The sequence below is a fragment of the Echeneis naucrates genome, chromosome 4, assembly GCF_900963305.1.
Source record: "Echeneis naucrates chromosome 4, fEcheNa1.1, whole genome shotgun sequence".
Taxonomy (NCBI): Eukaryota; Metazoa; Chordata; class Actinopteri; order Carangiformes; family Echeneidae; genus Echeneis; species Echeneis naucrates.
This window is the reverse complement of record NC_042514.1, coordinates 4,013,594-4,034,158: the sequence shown is the minus strand read 5'-3', so window position 1 is coordinate 4,034,158 and position 20,565 is coordinate 4,013,594. Positions and strand designations below refer to the sequence as shown.

General features: G+C 47.2%; 1 protein-coding gene across 1 annotated transcript; it reads right to left on the bottom strand.

The window, feature by feature from the left end:
- Positions 1–8,587: 8,587 nt before the first annotated feature.
- Positions 8,588–20,381, bottom strand: enc3 (ectodermal-neural cortex 3). The gene is made up of 4 exons (XM_029500566.1): positions 20,121–20,381; positions 17,834–18,868; positions 16,964–17,737; positions 8,588–10,070 (listed from the first exon to the last, which is right to left on the bottom strand). The coding sequence occupies exons 2-3, from the start codon at positions 18,854–18,856 to the stop codon at positions 16,991–16,993; spliced, it is 1,770 nt and encodes a 589-aa protein (XP_029356426.1). The 5' UTR covers positions 18,857–18,868; positions 20,121–20,381; the 3' UTR covers positions 8,588–10,070; positions 16,964–16,990.
- Between the last annotated feature and the right edge of the window lie 184 nt (positions 20,382–20,565).

Below are 20,565 nucleotides of genomic sequence, written 5' to 3'. Positions count from 1 at the left end.
AGGGAACAAGAAGCCTGCGGGACAGAAAGTAAAAGGCAGCTGTGGGCTCTCACTGTCACATAAAGCAGATTCACCTTTGTTGATGGTACACACTTAAACCTCTCTATTACCCCGAGGAGCTCTTTGTGAGGCTCTGTTGTCCTTTTGTATGTCGCCTGGTGGGGGGGGGGGGCTGCACTTCAGTCCAGTCCAACTCTTTCAATATCACAAGCAAAGCGTAGTTCCTTCATTTATGTTTTGTTTGTTTAAATAAGATGGTGTTTTGCTTTCTGCATCTTCAAAACCACCACAAGTATTCTTTGTCCTGGATCGTCTTTTTCTCTTTTCTCCCCTCCTCAGTGCAACATCAGCAGATGCCGGAGAAAGGGGAGAGCATTCAGACGGGCTGCTGGACCAGAAAGGTCCGAACTGGGGTGAGGATAACCGCGTGCAGCTTCCTCAGCGCTTCCTTCTTTCATCTCGGAAGAGCGGAGCGCAGCAAAGCTCATCACAAGTGTAGAGCTGCTCTACGGGGGGGATCTAAACACAGCCTCTCTGATTTAGGAGCTGGAACGGAGCAGTCGCCAGCCTCCCACCAGAGCTGGCAGGCAGCGTTGGATGGCTGACTGGCCCTAGTTTGTGGTGGGGGGGGGGGGGTGTAGTGGAGACTGGAAGATGCTGCCAAAAGACCAAAAGGCCACTAACTGCTGCAACGCCAAACACCAGAAAGACACAAAGCTCGGCTGAGTTTGCGTGTGTGCGTGCAGAAAGAGAGGAAATTTTAATTAGGATAGTACTTAATTACAGCTGGCCCGTCTGCAGCCTTCACTAAGGTCAACAACACAAAGCCGACACAGATGTAGGAAGGAAACACAACAAAGCTTCAGTGAACGCAGGACCCCCCCCCCCCCCCAAGAGGAGACAACAATGACTGCTGTCTCCTGCAAAACGAACTTCTCTTTCCAAATATGTTGTGCAAGACACAATACTGCCACTGGGCTCGGCAGAGAGGCTGGTTAGTTAACGAAGCACACCAGGCCGAGGGGTCGGGTTAACCCTAACCCTAACCCTAACCCGACCCCTCAGACAACAGAAGCACTTTGGGTGAGGTTAGGAGAGAAGACTGTGGCTCCAGTTAAATATTAATGAAGCCAACACATCGCGGCTCGTGCCTCGGCTCAGGGGTGGCCTTTTCAATATTTCATCAAGACCACCGTCTGCACCCAACCTTAACCACAGCCGCCGAGTCGCTCCACAGGACCGTGAAATCCTTAATAAGGCGGCAAACCAAATCAAGTCGGTCGTCACTGAACAAACTGCAGATTCGACTCCTGTCAAAACAACAAAAAAAGTAGTTTATGTTTCCCTGCTCAGATTGGTGCATTTCAATACAACAATATAATTTTCATTTGGATCATTTATTTATCACTGGGTGTTTTGTTTTTTTTTTTTTTTTATACTGTGGGTAGTTTAGTCCATCAAAAACAATCTTATCTTATTATGGGAAAAAAAAACAGTGAAGTGAAATAAAATGTGATACATGAAAACTGTAAATACTTTGAGTTCATCCCTGACAAATTAGCAGAGGAGCTGCCGACTGATGTGTTTATATCTGAGCTCCAGTATTGTAGACAGAAGGGCTGAACACACACACACACACACGCACACACACACACCCTGCTCTGTTTAAGGCTTTCAGGTTGTCATCACCTCTGAGGAAGAAACTTAATTTATGCAGCGGAGGAGAAATTATTTGCCAACCCACTGAAATCTGTCCTGGGCGTGCACGCACATGCACAGCATACTGTAAATACACACACAATGCTTTTCTTTTTCTATTTTTTTCCTGTGGCTCTAATTTCACACCATTAACATGTCAAAGATTCTTGGCAGTGTTAGAGTGCATTAAGAGGGGTAGTATGATAATGCAACACAAGCTCCGGTGAAGTTGTGTCGTCTGCTGTAACCTCCACAGACGGAGGAAGGGCCGCACTCTCCCTGTTTTCTGTTCTTTTATTTTTGGTATCTGTTTCCCCTCCTCTCTCTCCTGCTGTGTCGGTTTGTCTTTTAACTATCCTTCCCTCGGCTCTCCGGGAAGCACCAATCAGATCGCAGCGGTCGGGCCTTCACCTGCTTTGAAAACGACGACAACAACAACAACAACAACAACAACAGCAGCTGCACTTGAGTTCACCATGCACCCTGCTCTTCTCTCCGGTCTCATCATTAATCTTTCAGTGTTGTGCTCTTGTGCACTGACCCACCTCCGCTGAGCCTTTCCTCTCCGCCGCAGGATCTTATCGTCTGTGTAGCCGAGTTGGAGCTCTTGGGGGAATTTGAGGAATCTGAGATGAGATGCTGGTCACGGTGCAGCCACATGGCGCTCAAACAGGGGCGATATTCGCTTGTCTGTGCCTATTTGTGTGCGTGCATGCATGAGCGTGTGTTAGTGCAGCCTGCGTCTGCTTCATTAGCCTCGTATAAGCCCCCGTGCTCCGGCCTGAATGAGGAGGGAGGTCGACACACGTCAGTCCCCAGACGGAGGCAGATGCTGCTGACACGTCCGAGGATCTCGCCATTGTGCTGCTCATCCTCGGTGTCACATCACATCTGAAGTGGTCAGGCGGACATGATACAGCAGCAGGGGCTGCCTCGAACACAGACACACACTGAGACTTGTGGCTTCTTTCATAATTCTGTTTGGTGTGTCTGTGTGCCACAGGGCGGGTTTACAGCTGCCGTGCTCCGACTCTGAGGTCTTCTCACCAGACTGATGATGCTTTTGAAGTTTTTTTTCTCCCTTCAAGTGGAAAGGCACTTTTGATTGCAAAAGCAAGGGGGGTTGTAGCTGTGTGTGTGTGTGTGTGTGTGTGTGTGCGCACCATTGTGCTACCTCAGGCAACATATGAAACCCCTCCATGCCGTACCCTACTAACAGCACCCCCCCACCTCCTCGATGCTCACTCCAACCCAACTGGGAATTAATCTGTTTTATTAATGAGATTCAGAGGAAGTGGCATTTATATGAAAACAAGAACAAAGGGCTGCTGCTTTTTTTGGGGGGGGTCTTTGTGACACAGATGAAGAGAAATGTGCTGCATGAGTCCAAGTATGCCCGGCTCGTCCAGAATGTCCGCCGGCTCTGCCCACAGTCGCTGCTCATCGAGGCGTCGGCGGACGAGGCCTTTGAATGAAACTGTCCCCGCTGACTTTGTGACGCCATCCGAGGGATCACAAAGGATCTTCTACCGATGTGCATGTTTCAGACGGTCCTCCCACCTCTGTTTGTAATGGGAGGGCAGAGGCATCCTAAAAATGCCATTTGTTGGACGGACATATTGCTGCATCATCCACTGTGGGCCGGCGTGGAGGAAGCACTGAGCTGCTTTGTTTTAGAGAGGGATTGTTCAGTATGACGTTATTAGTTTGGCTAGTTTGGTCATTCTGCTGGTCAGATTCATGCCTTGACCAAAACCTGCATCTATTAAACTTCAGACATATCTACTGAAATTTAAGTGCTTAAAAAAAAAAAAACAACTAGCCTGGCCGTCTGAAGAGACTATTTTGTTTCTTTTTTATCTGTCAGAGGAGGAAACGGTGGGAGGGCAGGTAAAGCTGTGTGATTTTTGACATTTTACCTTAAAGGTGGAGCTGTTTTTAACTAGCTTATACTAAAAGAGTTTGGATTCTCCCAAAACGGCCATAAATGTGATGTGTAATAAGTTGGGAAAGAAAAAAAATGAAATATTCTTACTATGAATTTGGGGCAGCACGGCGACATGTCTCATTACAAGAAGGTTTGATTCCCTGCCGGGGGTCACTGAGTGTGAGTGGTTGTTGGTCTGTGTCGGTCTCTGTGTGTTGGTCCTGTCCAGGTTGACCCCGCCCCCTGGCTCCAGCACCCCCCCGTGACCCGGAAACAGATAAGAGGTAGAAGATGAATGAGTGAGTAATATGACTTCCAATTTTTAGCCTTTTCTTGATTTTTTTTTTTTTTTTTTCTTTTGTGTGAATTAATGGAGAACGTTACCTTCCTGTGCAGCAGTTTTTAAATAAAACCATTCAAAGAGTGGTGAGAGTCCTCAGAAATAATGTGAACTGCAGGTTTGTTCTGCCAACGGGGAGAGAAAACAAGCTTTCCTGTTCTCATTAAGGGCCACTTGGAATTTGAATGTGCAGGCAAACAGCAGGAAAATGGCCGAATGTGCGTTTGCATGTTTCAGGACAAAGTGGCGAATCCTCCTCTCCTCCTCCCCTGCCCCTCTTCTCACATTTCCTCCTCTCCTTCCCTCCTCTCCTCCTCTCCTTCCCTCCTCTGCTCCTCTCCTCTCCTCCTCTCCTTCCCCCCTCTGCTCCTCTCCTTCCCTCCTCTCCTCCTCCCCTTCCCTCCTCTCCTCCTCTCCTTCCCTCCTCTCCTTCCCTCCTCTGCTCCTCTCCTCTCCTCCTCTCCTTCCCCCCTCTGCTCCTCTCCTTCCCTCCTCTCCTCCTCTCCTTCCCCCCCTCTGCTCCTCTCCTTCCCTCCTCTCCTCCTCTCCTTCCCTCCTCTGCTCCTCTCCTCTCCTCCTCTCCTTCCCTCCTCTCCTCCTCTCCTTCCCCCCTCTGCTCCTCTCCTTCCCTCCTCTCCTCCTCTCCTTCCCTCCTCTGCTCCTCTCCTCTGCTCCTCTCCTCTCCTCCTCTCCTTCCCCCCTCTGCTCCTCTCCTTCCCTCCTCCTCCTCCCCTTCCCCCCCTCTCCTCCCTTCTTCTCCTCTCCTCTCCTCCTGTCCTCCTCTCCACCTCTCTTCCTCTCTCCTCCTGTCCTCCTCTCCACCTCTCTTCCTCTCTCCTCCTGTCCACCTCTCTCCTCTCATCCTCTCTCCTCCCTGTAATTTACTGGGTAATTATTCCATTGTGTAAACAGCTATTACTGTCTGAAAGCGCTCTCTTGTCACAATGCTCACATTTCTCTCTTTCTCGTCGAAGCCGCAGGTCTTCACTGCACGGACGCTCAAAAATAGAAGCCGTGAAATTAATCTGGTGGAGAAAGAGAGAGAGAGAGAGAGACACACAAACGTTGTTGGAACAAGTCTGCAGACACAGGTTGCCTCTCTAATCCACAATGATTACAATTTCACACCTCTGTGTCGAGTTACAATGGCAACACATAATTTTCGTAATAATGGAGCTTGTTTGGAGAGGGATTATTCATGCTGGGAGATCATTTAACTCAGCCACGCATCATCTGCTATTTTAAGTTAAGGCGATATAAAGACTTTGGCAGACGTGCCGACGTGGGATCAATACCACGTCTTAAGTTTAAGGTCGGGGTTGCCGACTGTGCCGTCAGCAGAAACAAATACAATAATTTCCAGCTGCAGGAACAACACGTCTGGCTTTGAAAAACTCAAATATCAAATTCATACAATTAATCCTACTTTTATTAGAGGTCATAATTTCTTCTATTTAAATACATGAGACAAAACACAGAAATGAACTAATCTGCCTGTGAGAGTGTCAACAAAACCTGAACCTTCAATAAAGTTTAAAATACTTTTGGCCATATAAAACATTTTATTACTTTAGACTCTACAGGCTTACTCAACTCGACACTCAGTGAAGACCTTTATGTATGAAAATGCACCAGCTCTAAATACGAAATGTCTTTTTCCAAATCTCCACTTGGCAACGTGGTTTTCGTGGACTTATCGAAGTTTCATTGTTTGACATTTCCTGTTTGTGACAAAACATGGAGACTTAGTTTGTTGATACCTGCAGTTTAAAGTCTTAACATGTTAAAAAGGAGCTACTCATAAGTTTATCTAAATAAACCTTTTAAGCTTCATATCTAATTAATTATGTTTTTATTTTGGGGGGGGTGTATTTATGCTCTTGGAAGGCAGGAAGTATCGGCAGCAGTGACAGAAAACACACGATACACAGTTCAGTCTGCAGAAGAGGCTGTGAATGAGCACAGACAGCTTCAAGTCTCTCGTTCACACACACACACACACACACACACACACACACACACACACACACACACACACACACCTCCTGCTCAGACAGCAGGGGGGAGACAAAAACTCCTGCATTCGCTCCAGTGGTTAGTCCGTCTGTCCTCTGTCTGTCGGTCCGTCTCACACTCTGTTTACTCCCCAGTCAGCTCAGAAACCTCAGAGCTGCTGCCAGCAGAGAGGCCCGCAGCCAAACTCCACCAGCAGCACAGACACGGAGAGGCTTTCTTCGTCTCCATGCCAATAAAGTACAATGAAACTTAATTTCAAAGACAATATAAGACAACACTGATGTTTGCCTGCAGAGATTTGCAACCAGGGAGACTTATGTAAGAGCAGGAAGAAACCAAGTCTGCCCTCAAATGGTTTTTAGCACGTTGTTGCTGCTGGTACGGCATCTCTGAAACACACACACACACACACACAATTCTGCACGAATTAATGTGTCCTGCACTTCAAACATCCTCTTAATTACAAAAACAAAATGTTTCAGGATTAATTCAATGATGTGAATGTTGCCTTTCTCTATATATTCCTTTGAATGCTTGCAGATCTGGTTGGACCAGAAGGTAAATATTGATCGGAGAGGTCCATGTGGGGGGTTTGCTGAGCCAACCTGCAGGGGGAACGGGGGGAACCCCCCCCAGGGAAGGTAAGAGCAGTTTGATTCTGGCCTCAACAAGGCGTCTTTGTCCCCATCCGGGCAGGCGGAGGCCCCAGTTGGGGGTCTCCGGCCAGCAGACACACGCCAATATTTGGGTGGAGTGCAACGTGCCTGTCCGTTCCACCTCGCTGCCTCTTTTCTTACGAGTTAACAAGAAGCCACAACTGCTCCTCCCCCATCTCTCTGTCTCACACACACACACACACACACACACACACCATCACCATCACAGAAAGGCATGCACATTAAACATAAATTCATATTCACACAGGCACACACACAAGCCTCACCCATCCCTCAGTCCAGGATCCAGATTGTTATGGCAGTTCGTCCTCCTTCTCTCGCTTCACTCTCCTCCCTCCCTCCACGTTTTTCCTTTGTTTTGGCAGCTTCTGAGGCTCTTTTGTCTTCCGCCGACTTTCGAATGTCTATTTATTCACTGTGGTTTAATTGTGTTGTCGGCAAAATGTGTTTGAAATTGCTCGGTTTGCACATTTTGCATTACAATAGGAGGCACTGACTGGCCGGCTCATCCTGCTGTCCAGTGCCAGGTCGTCTTTTCACAGAGGACCGTTTCATCTTTTGTTGCACGCCTGTATTGTATTTTTTCTAACCTTTGATGAAGCGCTGTACTCATGGACGTGTCCAGATGCTTGACTGGACATCGCCTGTTATAGGCATGATGTCATGGCTTCAGAGGGACATTTTTGTGGGAGCTGTCTCTTGTTTGCATCCAATTAACAGCGAGCTTTGATGTTTAGTTTTTTCCTGTTGGCTTTGAAAAGATCTAACAATGCTGGATGGTGCATTATGTCACCGGAGAGTTTGTTTTGGGGCATCCCCTAAAGATTTCATGTAATTTGTTACACAAACGCTGTAATTTGTTAGAGAATCAGTTTGTGTATTTGGGGCAAATTTCCTGTTAATTAAACATGGAGCCTCTCGAAATATTTAGGACATGATCTTCCAGAGATCAATGTATCTGAGGAAACGTTTGTTCGGTCTGCAAACTGCCTGGAGCACAAAAGATTCAGTTCAGGCTGTTTCCCCACTCTCACTGTGTGTGCAGTTCATTTAGCCAAATTTAACTCAACGTCCTTTTTTCTGCTTATTTCACGGACGTTTAGTCAAATCATCAAGGCACTCCCACTAATGGGGAGCATGATCTTGGTCATGAAGCGGGTTAGTTTCACCCATTTGATGATTTGCTGCCGTCAGCTTGCTCTTTCCAAAGCCAAGAAGAGAGCATGTGGGCTAAATCATTGGTTGCCACGTCTTCTGAGACAGACTGATTGGAATTCAGAGTATAACAAGAGCTAACGAAATCAAAATGTCTGCAAGCGGAGGGCGTAGATTGCTGAAACATAACCACAACATGTTTCTCAACATGACATCGCCAACATCCTGAAACCTGGAGCCTGCAGGTGGTGATTTCAGAGCCGCCTCCCTGATTGTGGACACATTCCTCTCCTGGTTCCCCTCCCTGCGAAACGTGTGCCAACCAGACGGCTTCCCCACCCAACGCCCAGTCCAGACTCCGGCGTCTTCTCACGCAGATCTGCTCTCAGCTGGGCTCAGAGGTGCCGGATAGGCATCACCTGACTGACGCCGGCCGTCAGACAGAATTAGCACATTCTTCAGGGTTTTAGGACGGTTGTCATGTGTGCTGCACATCTTAACTCGGCGAGTGCAGCGCCGCAGCAGAGACCTGCACTTCACATACCACATCACCAGAACGTGTGATATCGCTACGACAAGGAAGTATTAAAGGGAGAGACAGACAGGACGGGAAGGAGACGTACCAAACCTGCTCGTATCCTGCGTTAGGAAACTATTCCAGGAACGTTAAGAGCACCTGTGTGATTATACGGCTGACCATGTTGTTTTAAAGACACAGCTGCCGAGCTCCGGTCAGTCCCTGGAGAACAGAGGACACATCGACAGAGTAGGTTCCTGACAGGACGTTTATTGACAAGTTTTGAGCTGCAGAGCGTGAAGTAACAGATGGTTTATCAGTAACAGCTTACACACCAGCATATTGAAGAGAATGGAAGAAACCGCACACATGAAGACTGCTGAGAGTGAAATATCAATTATGTGCTACAAAAAGGCTCCGATTATTCACACTACCCATGCTGGGTTAAGACAAAGATACAAAAAAAAAAAAAAAATTAAGACCATGAAGAGATTTCTTTGTACAAATTGTGCAAATCAAAAGGCTTCTACAAATGAATCACAAAGCAAATATACAATCTACACACACAAAACTTCCATTTGAGATACACAAATATTATAGCTACAAAGTTTACTACTTTGGAAATACCTAGCTTCCATCTTTTAAATCCAAAATAACACTAAGGTTAGCTATTCGTGTTTTGGCAACATTTTTGTTTTAAATATGACCACTGCTATGAAGCGTAATCACACATTTTTACAATGTAAGAATGTTTTCTAAGATGAGACAGTTGTGTAAAGAGACTAGTACATTCACAAGAAGAAGTATTCAGAACAGGAAAGACACAGGCTGCCCATCCTTGAACAAATGAAGGCAAAACTATACATAACCCTGAGACACAAAATGAATGACAAAAATCATAGTTTAAAATAAGAAAAAGTATCTTCTCCGGCCGTGATGGGTCACATTCTCTCTTTGCAAGCTCGTATTTTAAGTTGAGAAGGAAGATACAAATTTAGCTCACCAAAATTAAGGGAAGCCCGAGTCCAATGTCTAAAAATACAGACAGGAAGATTGTTTTTGTGCACAAAATCATACACTTCCCCAAACGTCTTCTCTAGTTCCCCGTACGCCTGGCAGAGCAAAGGTCTAATTCAGTCTATCAGCAGTCCAAATAAATTACACCTGAGTAAACGCCCAGTGTCAGGAGAGGACAGGAACCACAACAAAGGACAGCCGGCTTTCTTTTTTTCAGTTCGCTTTAAAACATCAAGTCACTGAGAGACACTCATGAGGCCTTTCAGAGTCTGTTGAACTGGAAATCTACTGGCGATATAATACATGTTAGATGATGGAGTGAGTCGGTTGAGCAGTGCAGGGCTGACACAGTCACAGTAGCTTATTTGAAAGAGAAAATCTGAGCCCACATGTACGCGATCGGTCCGTTTCCTGGCTGCGGCCGGCGTGTTATATAGACACGGCTGTGAAGTCCCTGCAGTATGCATGGCAACGAGTCCAGCTCAGGCTCAGTGGTGACATGGGAAAGTTACACAAGAACGATGAGTAAACAGATCAGGTGGAAAGAGGCCGCAGACTTCCAGTCTCTGGGCTGTTTCCAGGAATCAGGCCTTCGCTCCTCTGAAGATGGAGATAATATGAATCGGACTGGATGGAGCCACGGCAGGAAAACACAGAGCCGTCCTCCTTCCCCTCTCTGCAGATGGCGAAGGGGAGACTGAATACCAAGACACCACGGCTGATCTGCGGAGAGAGATGGAGGGAGATCAATGTTTAGATCCTGAGAACTCAGAGGAAAGGCCACATGTGTGAGAGATTCTCAGGGAGCAGAGAGGAATGCAGCGACTCGGGTCCTCCGAGCTATACGTCAGCTTATCACCGAGCCATTTTATCAGACTTCAACATGCCGTTAATTATGCCTCAGGATGGCGCTTTATCCAACCAAAGTCCTCCTGACATATGGGATTAAGCTGCTCAGGCCATCTATGCTGCTACATTCATAAATATCTGAGCGTGGCAGGGCCTCGCTCTGATAAAACACATACTCCAAAAGCATCTGCTCATCTGCTTCATCCGGATATAAATCACACCGTGTGACAGCTTGTTATGGTTCAATTTGCAAATTCCTGCATGTGCACACAAAGTACAGTTTTTACTACAAACACTCTGCAAACTCACACTTGAGGGTGTCTAATTTTCCTCCCCTGCTGTTATAAAGGAATGCTCCCCTCTGTGAATATTTGGGGTGGTGGGGGTGGGGGGGTATGCTGTTTGCATCTCATTTGCATATTTTTGATGATAACTCGGCTCTACCAGAGCAGATGAAGAACGTGTTTTTGTTCTCCACGCTGGGAGGAAGATGGCTGACAGTTACAGGGAGGCTCTGCTGGGGGGGGAGTTTGTTTGGATAACCTAATGAGTTCTCATTTCCACGGCCAACAAAGCCGGCTGATGCTGCTACAGAAGCCTCCACTGAGCCGAACACAGCTGTTACTGTTGTGAATGCTTCGCCTGGAGCATAACGGTCAGTCACAGCTCTGTGCTGCTGGAACAACAGTAGGATCCAAACGGACTTTAGAGTAAGCAGCAGCGAGGAAACTTTCTGATTGCACATTTAACCCCCATGCTCTGCAAACTGCAGGGTTTTATATTAAACCCAAATCCTAAAATAGATGCCACTACAAAAAGAAACGTATTATTTCCACATGTTTCAGCAGTTCCTTTAAAGAAGCCAACTTGGTTTTGGTACCCAAATCAAAACAATGACGCCTCGCTTTTCTTAATCTTTTTTAGAAGGTTCTTTTATTATTAATTATTATTATTATTATTATTATTATTATTGTTGTTGTTATTACTGGAATCCAAAACGGAAATCCACCAAAAATCATCCTTACAGCCAAGTTATTAGGGCGGCTTTTGATTCTTCAGTTTCTCTCACTTGGGGGACGTTTTAATCTTCACTGGAAAAGCTAATGAAGTTTGATTAACAGCCCTCAAAGGACTCTGATGCAACGCTTATCTCATGCAACTGCAGGCCTGGTGGAAGTTTCCATTGCTGCCCCCCTCTGCCCCCCCCACCTCTCTGGGTCACAGGCTGAGTTTCTCTGCTTCTTTAACTCTAATCTCTCCCAACCGCAGATGATGAGGGAAATGACCCTGAATCTTAAACACTTTAAGACCCCCCCCCCCAAAAAAAAAAACAAAAACAAAAAACTACATCATCACTGATGCCAAAGTCCGTCTCTCTGGGTTATTGTGTGCCAGTGAACTTTTATTAAACTTCTGTAGGGGAATGAAAAAGTCATTCCACAAAGGTAAAATGCCTGCCGCCATCAGTACGTCCATCAAACAGCCTCAGGCTCACACTGCCAGACTCCAGCCCCCCCTCAGCTACAACAAGGGTCCTGTTGTCCTCTGAAATGAGCACTAGACCGCCTCAGAGTCCCTTTATTAGTACCTGCCTTATCAAGGTCAATTACATAAACCACTGAGCTGTAGCGGCGGCTCAGTTCACATTTGATACGGATGTAAAATTACGATCTTTAATGCGGACAGATTCATCCTGACTTGCCTTCAAACTTTTGAGTTTTGACCTCCTCGAGGAACCAAAATAGTCAAAATCGACCTTCCCAGATACGACCTCCTCCTGCCAACAGATAGTGTCATGTTTGGAGGGAGTAAAGCTGTGGGGTGCCAGCGTGGGGTGAGGTTAATAGATGTAATGCAGAAAGTACTCCGTTCTGTGTGTGTGGGTGTCTTCAGTCGGGCCCTGCTGCTGTGAGGGATGGAGAGAGTCCATGTGTCCTTGAGCAGACCAAACAGATGGGCTGGGACGATCTGATTGGATTGGATTTGGCACTCGGAGGTTTAACCTGACTCTGACTGTCTGCTCCACTCGGGACTGAAGCCAGATTCAGTTTGACAAACTCAAAAGTTAGTCCAGGACTTGAAAAATGTCAACACCCCAGACTGTGTAGAAAAGAGGGGCAACTCCAAAAAAGACAGCTTGTATTGAAGTATATGGGAAAATGGCCCTATTCCTCACTTGGTTTATTCGCTCAGTAAACGTTTCCATCTCAGTCTTTAGTTTCAAGTGTACTTCTTTCCAACATAATGGTTGTTTTTTTTTTTAAAGGATGCTCCCATTTACACTAAAATTTACCACAAAGCAGCAGATGAAATGTTGCTTTGTCCTGCGCTGTCGTCTGATTATATATATTAAAAAAAAAAAAAAAAAAAAACCCAAAACAAATGGTGACAGCCAAATTACAAATCAGAGGCTTCAAAACAACAGCTCACAAACCAATAGGTGACGCCCTGGAGGGCTGCCACTCGGTCTACAGGTCGACCAGGTCACATTTATCAGGGGGACGACACCTGCATCATGACATTAATCTCCAGTTTTATTTCTTTTGTTTGTTGCTTTATTGCACCTTCAACTCCATCTGTGTCTTCCATGGGCCCAATCACCCACAATACACCAAACCAAAAGCTGGGTCCCTTTTCTTTATCTGTCCCTTGTGTCCAACGAGGCCCGTGCCATGTTTACTAATGACCACCTAGAATTCCACTGTATTGACCACCGTATGAATTGCAGTCACTTCATTTACATGAGGCTGCATTGTTTTGGGGGACACATAAAGGACTGCTGGATCCGCCATGAACATCTTGGTCCAGCTGCAGAGAGTAATGTGCCACATCCTGATGAGTCCTTGGGAAAAAAAAAAAAAAAAAAAAAAAGTGCAAGACTGGAACAAAGAGCATCTCTGTGAGCGAATGCACGCCACTTCAGCGCTACTTCTGAGATGCAAATATTACGTAATTCAGATTAATTACCAGGCGGACACAGTCTGTCCTGTCCCAGCTGGCTTTCTGAGGAGGCCCCTGTAACTGTATGACAGCTCGTCTCTTTTTAAGGCTGTAATCAAATTAGTCTGGGCGATTATTCAGCCATTTTGAGCATCTTTTTCCCTTTCACTTTTTGTTACTCACAGCGTGGAGAAAAGACCAATAAAAACTCCATTAGGTTTATGCAAATTTAAGCAGCCGTGCCAAGGGCTGTAATGTGGCAGATTGATTACTCAAGGGACCGGAGACAAAGTGCGTGTGTGCGCACATACTAACTTTAACTGTGCGTGTGTGTGTCTGAGCGGACGGAGGTGGGATCATTGTTGTGCACAGATGCCGCAATAAAAGCCTCATTCAGCTTGTGTTCCTGGTGGCCCTCACAGCGAGGCATTAATAAAACATTAGTATTGAGTGACTGAAGCCTCTGCACTCCGCCTCCCTGATCCCACTGTGACCTTTCCATTTTACAGCAGCTGTGTGAGGACACGAGAGAGACCGCCGACGGCTCCCCCTGTGGCCCCCCGACCTCTCCAGGTGTGCCCTATCACATAGAGCTGTGCCCACCTCGTAAGTGCTTCGGCTGAAGCTGTTTTAAAAAAAAAAAGAGAGGAGAATGCCACTAATGTCTGTCATTTGAGGCGCAGCGGGGCTGGGAGGTGAGGAGGGATGGAGGGAGGAGGAGGAGGAGGAGAAGGGAAAAAGAGGGGTCAGTGGGGTGAAAAAACAGAGGTTCAAGTGTGGATAGCAGTCTTTTCTGGGGCTGTTATAGTTAGGTGGTTTAAAAGGAGACAGAGACGGTGCTGAACTTTGTGCAGGGATCTCCTGTTACATCGGGCCGGCCTGGTACCAAAGGCGGACCAGATTACTCCCTGATGCTACTTGACACACCACCTCCAAAACATACGCCAGCTATAGCCTTTCATAAGCAGCGCGAAGGTTAGACAGCAAGGAGTCAAAGTGATCAAATAAATTCTGTCTAGACCATAACAAATAACGACCATAACACTTCGACATTTACAAATACTTTTCCATCAGCAGTGGATTCTGGTTTGGCCCCAGAGTCTGCAGTTGGCCACATCTGGTGGAAATGTGCAAGACTCCCCGACTACAGCCAGTGGTGACAAAAAGAGAGCAGGGAGGCTGGTAATCTCATACAGGCCCCGAAAACCTGCCAGGACAACCAAAAGGCCCCGACCGCAAGGCAACATTAACAAATCCTCACTAATGGGAATGCAGGCCACACTTTCATTCCTCCCAAATTAGAGTTAGGATGGATGGCTTTTTAAAGGACGGGCGGGCAGTGCCAGCAATGCAACTGCCTGTGTGTTTGTGTGTGCGAGTCCGAGTAGTACGAGTAGAAAACAAGTGGTTTTACAATTGCATAAAAACTCACAATACTACTAGTGAATACTTGAACAGCTGACTGGTGGTTTCGGCCCCGTCGTAAAAGAAACAGACACACACATACTTGTTCTTCATCCACTGTGAGGACACTGGTTGATATTATGCATTCTCTAACCTCAACCATCACAACTAAATGTCAAATCCAATCTGATTCTAACCCTCAGCCAAACATCCAGACCAATTAAAATGTCCTCACATGTTCGGATAATTCTTTATGGTCCCCACTTTCTGGCACATACACACGCAAACACGCGCACAATTATTTGTCCCTCTGATCCCGGCTGAAAGTTGACAGCCTCGAGAGCAAAGTATTTTTAGGCAGGCGTTAGTCTCTGCTGCCAAACGGAGCAAAATATAGCTTTGCTTCTTCTGGTCTTACTCGCTCTCCGCTTCATCCTCCTCCTCTGTTTGTGTATACATCTCTGAGTATCCTTGTTACGTGTGTATGTGTTTGTATGTGTGTGTGTGTGTGTGTGAAATTTCTGCCATTTCACCCACCCACTACTAACACCCCCCCCCTCCCCACTGCTCCCTTTCTCAAGTGAGAGAAAGTCAAACAGAGTCAGGGTAGGACGCCTGCTCGACAAACTGGAAATCTGAGCTTTTTCCATCTCTGCTGTAATTAAACATAAAGGCGGTTGGCAGCGGGACACTTGCTACTGTAGCCGCGTAACTGAATTCATAAGGATGGGGTGCCTTGATCTTTTATAGCCAGGCTGTCTGTCTCCATCGGGCAAGAAAAACCTTGACTACGGCGGAGACAGTGGTCCGCACCAGCAGCCCGATTATGCTAAGCCCCCAGCTCCGTCATGCCCAGCTGTTTACTGTAGACACTAGTCACACATTCTCAGTAGCTTCCACTTCACTTTACTTTCAAAACGTCTTGGCAGCAGAGAGGGGGCCTTGTTTGGACTCGGCCTCCTGATTTCCCGAGAGGAAAAAGCTGCTGTTTGCAGAAGAACAGAAAGATGATGAAACTAAATTTAAGTTGCGGAAACCATTATATGAAATATATTTCTATTTCGGTACATTGAACGCTCCTGAGTTCAAATTCTGGTGTATGCAAACCTCGAGGTTTGATTGCTTTAAGTGTGGATGTTGATGATACACCGGCTGCATTAAACTAGTTGCACGCAGCGATTACATTAGGACAGATAACATATGTGCTTCGTGAATGTAGTCAACCTAATAAAAGCTTTTCCTTTAAAAATGCATGAATCTAGTCAAGATAAAACCACAAAACCATCAATAAAAGATGCAACAGAGCTTTTTAAAATGTAAAACCAGCGCGGCATCGACGCGTCTTTTCCATTGATTGCATCAGTGCCAAAAATAACGGGATAGGCATCGTAAAACTAGCTTTATCACTTCTGGGCACATATATTAAAAAGCAAAACAAAACAACACAACACAACCGCACAGCCTTCAAAATGATTGCCTTATTTCCACCAACCCCTCCTGCTTCACCCTGGGAGAAAAAGTGGAAATTGCTCAGGAGAAAATGCATCATTTCTTATCTGGCATGAAGCTGTGAAAACTGCCACCTGTCGTTCCTTCGGGCAGATTAGGACGAGCAATCCTTCACTCATATGGCATGTTATATTTCAGTCAGTCGTGTTTTCATACCCTTGAGATGGAGCCACCCCCCCCCCCCCGCTGATTTCTTTATTCTCAGTCAGTTCTGTGGGCATTTATGACACTGAGGTAGATTTATGTCTGTCATTAAGTTATATTATATTCATTAAAAACACAAAAAAAAGCACTTGTGTCGACAACTCTAGCCAGAAAAATCACTTTTTTTGAGGAGGTGAGTAATATTAGCTCACTCCTCTGGCCCCAGGCCCTAACTTTCTAGATGTTCTGTCATATTTTACTTCCAACAACTGTTCCTGAGGTACTGACTCATCCTAAAGTCCTGACTCATGACAGGCAGTCAGCTAACATCCAGTGGCACAACAAGCACAGACCTGATTCCTGCCTCTCCACCTCGCCCCGGTCGCTGACACCGGTCTTGTGTTGCAGCTCTCTCCCTCTCTCTGTCTGTAATTAGCAGCACCACTGACATTCCTCCTGCTCTTTAAAGCAGGACTCCGCCATGTTTATCCAACACCGGGCCGTCGCAGCAGCAGCAGCTAGATAATGTGTAACTGTAACCACTGGCAACCCCGACAACAGCGAGGGGTTTTAAAATGGCCTGGACTGGTTCAAAGCGGCATTCACGTGGCTTTGTTAAATGAGTGACACGGAGGATTGAGCTGATTAAAGATACTCGTTTCCATAAAGTGCGTTCCCATTTATTATGCAACAATAGGGGCACTAGGAATATCACATGTAATCCACAACTTGTTTGTTTGTGTCCGTTTAAGGAAGCTGCAATTACTCACCGTAGAAACCTCAGACAGCGCGCCCCTCTATGCCGAGAGGTACTTCCATGTGCTGACGAAGGCAGTGGGAATGAGCGAGTAGGGCACGCTGGTGACACTGTCCCAAGAGTCCGATGACGGATCGTAGCAGTCCAGGGTCTTACATCTCTGTGCTCCGAAGTAGCCCCCGACCACGTACAGCCTGTTTCCTGACGCCACGGCGTGGCAGCTGATCCGTTTGGCCGTCACGTCACCGAACTTGGACCACTGGTACGTCTCGCTGTTGAACCGGTACGCAGAGCTGGCTGAGAATTCAGTGTCGCCGCCAATCACCACTACGTGGTTACCGACTACAGCCGCGGCCGTGTACCGCCACAGCTGCGGACAGGCGGCCGGCACGGACCACCGGTTCTGGCAGGGGTCGAAGCACTGCACCTTGGGATACTTGTCTCTGTTGACGCTGGTGCCCCCGAAGGCGAAAAGTTTGTTCTTGGCACCGACGACGGCAGCGTTGCTCACCCCGTCTCTGAGCGGAGCCACCAGCGTCCATTTGTTGGTCTGAGGGTCATACTGTTCCACCTGCTTCAGAGACACAGATGGAGAAGCAGGGAAGGATCCGGCCAGAGACGTGTGTCCTCCCACAACGTACAACATGTGGTCGAGCTCTGCAGAACCGTGTCCAAACCGGGCCACCAGCATGGGCGCTGCTTTGGACCACTCGTCGTGTAGTGTGTCGTACACCCAGACGTCTTTGGAGGCGCCGTTCTCAGAGCCACGCCCCCCAGTAACGTAAACCTGAGACACAGACAGCGAAATCACATTTTGAGTACAACTAGACAGCATGAAATGAAATGAATGAGATGTTCAGGTGACATAATATCACAGATCTACCTTGCATCCAATAGCACAGGCACTGCATTCTTTCCTCGGGCTGGGGATGTCCGTTTTGGGGGTGATCTCCTTGGTCTTGTTGTCGATCACATAGACTTTATCACACATGAAAGTCTGCCCCCCCAGCAGCAGCAGGGCCTGGCTGACTTTTCTCGGCCGAGCACAGAACCCAGTGACAATACCGTCATTCTGGAGGATCCTCATCTTACACCGTACGGCGTCCTCAACGATCTCCCTGCCCACCTTATGGCACATCACCAGCTCCTCGGAAGCGACGTTCTTCAGCAGATAGGTTTCGGGGAGCAGAGCCAGTCGGACACAGCGCAGCAGTTCGGGCAGCTCGCTGTGCCTCTGCTCCATGTCGGCCTTAACCCAGTCGATGACAGCCTCGTACACGAGGCTCTCATCCTCCACCTCCAGTTCCTCGCTGAGAATAAGCTCCTTGACTTTGTCTCTGGGCAGACTGAGGAAGTCCTCCGTCTTGAAGAGAGTGGCAAAGTTTGCCAGGCACATCCTCCACGACAGCTCGTACAGCCTCTGGCACTGATGGGCGTCCGACAGCAGCATCATCCCCAGGCAGTTCGACTGGTGGAGGTTCTTTTCTAGAAACTCTGCTGCTGCGTCCCGGATGTCGTGGAACTGAAGCATGTCTCCGGCTTCAAGGAGTGACTCGGCGTTTTCCTCGTTGATTATGACTCGGGCCGAGTAGGCGTAGTCAAGCAAGAGCTCTAGAACCTCCGGATGAAGAGAGTCGTGGAAGTTGACCTCGGTGTCGCGGCTCTCCCTGAGCCCGCCGCTGAACATGGCCTCAAAGTATCTGCTACAGGAGGCCAGGACGGCTCGGTGACAGGGAAAAGATCGGTTTCCAGCTTTAAGGATGACATCCGTGAAGACTTTTCTCTTGCGCAGAAGGTTGAGTTGAGTCAGCAGACTGTCAGCGTGGGACGTCTTGTGGAAGAGCTGGATATTCATTGAGCCGGAACTAGAGCGAGACTTTCTGTTCTCGTGATTACTGACAGACATCTTGACTTGAACCTGCATTTGGAAAAACAAAAGGAATATTTATAAAAACACGGACAGTAAAAGCCACTCCTTTGCATTTGTTTCATTTCATACTTTTAAAGGACAAGGAGTCGTATGAACGCGTGCTCCTTTTAAGACTGCAATAAACACTCCTCCTGTTTCATAAACAAACACATCTCACTGTGCCAGCAGCTGATGAATGGAGCCATAGACTCATATCAGTGAGGTGAATTGCACAGGAAATGAACTTCAGACTTTGGAGAGATGAAAGGAGATCAGATAAGAGATGGCCAGCACTAAATCAACTGTGTGCCATAAAGACATAAGCTCAAAAAAAAAAAAAAAAAAAAAGACTGAGTGAATATATCAACAAACTTCTGATACAACATCCCGAGATCAATGCTAGTTAAAGAAGCAACACCTGGGCGTGTTGAACTATATCACATCGTTCCCACCCCTACAAACATTTCAGGGTTGAGTCACGTCCCGAGCACAGCGAGAGCCAACAGATTCCTGCCAGCCTGTTCTCCTTCTCTGCTGGTTCACATACAAGATGGTGCCAAAGTTAAAGCTTTCAAGCCCACATTAATCTCACACCTCAGACCAGCTCCTCCAGGATTACATTATGTAACAGCCCTGCAACAGATAAGAGCCCAGTCTCCCTCTTTTGATCACCTGCAGTGGCTTCTGCAGCTGCAGGAGGATATTCTGGGATGGAAATGTGTATTCTCAAAGTACAATAATAATAATAATTAAATGTATTGAGTCCACATCCTGGGAATTAGACTATCAGATGATGAATATTACTGTCTCTAGCAACAGCTGCATGCCACAGTGGGTTAGTAAAAAGGACTGTACACATCTTTAAAACGACCAAATGAATATCTTCCGCGTAGAAGCCTCCATTGTTCCGCGGCAGATAAATTTAAGTCGGCTATTCAGCTCCGCTGAAAAGAGAGGAGGGGGGACTTCCGTGGAGGGGCTCAGCGTGAAATCCAACTGGTTTTTTGTGCAGTAAATGTGAAACTCCGGTCAGCACTTCAACATGCGCTAAACTTTCCTCCTAACTTAGCAACAGGAGCGGCGGGAGCGGTAGAAGCGGCAGGAGCGGCAGGAGCGGCAGGAGCGGCAGCATGCAAACATCCAGGCTGCTGCAGCCGTCCGACATGAAAAGGACCCAGAAGTGAACCGGAGGGGGGGTCGGTGGGGCTCGGATCGGATCTGGATCGGTACTTTGTGAGGATAAAGGGTGTTCAGCGCTTACCTCGACGGGAGCCGGATTCCTTTATCTCGGTTACAAACTCTTTCCGCCGCTCGTTCGTTTCAAGTTTTTCAGGCGAATCCGCTTTCGGACTTCAAAGCTGCGTCGCGTCCGGAGCTGCTCGGAAACACTGGAGCCATTTGGAAAATGAAAAGCTGTTTGCTTGTTAGTTTTTCTTTAACAAAAAAAAAAGGGGGGGGAGGGAAAGAAGAAGTGGGAAGGCGGCTGGTTCTCCCGGAGACAGCCCGGGTTTGGGTCAGCCTGCGGCGGAGCAGCGAGCTGAGAGAAAGAGCGCAGGCGGCGGTGTTGGTCACCGAAGCCCCGCCCCCTCCTGCCGCCGCCGTCCAATCAGCTACGCGATCTTTGTGACGTATCAATGCTGCTGAAAAAAAATTTAAAATAAAGAATAAAAAAAAAAATCTGACACTCTGAGTCTCCATATATAATA

Bases quoted from the DNA above. Each gene is read 5' to 3' on its own strand.
- enc3 (XM_029500566.1), bottom strand. From the start codon at position 18,856: ATGTCTGTCAGTAATCACGAGAACAGAAAGTCTCGCTCTAGTTCCGGC. The intron at 17,738-17,833 runs GTAGATCTGTGA...TCTGTGTCTCAG, and splicing joins CCTGTGCTATTGGATGCAAG to GTTTACGTTACTGGGGGGCG.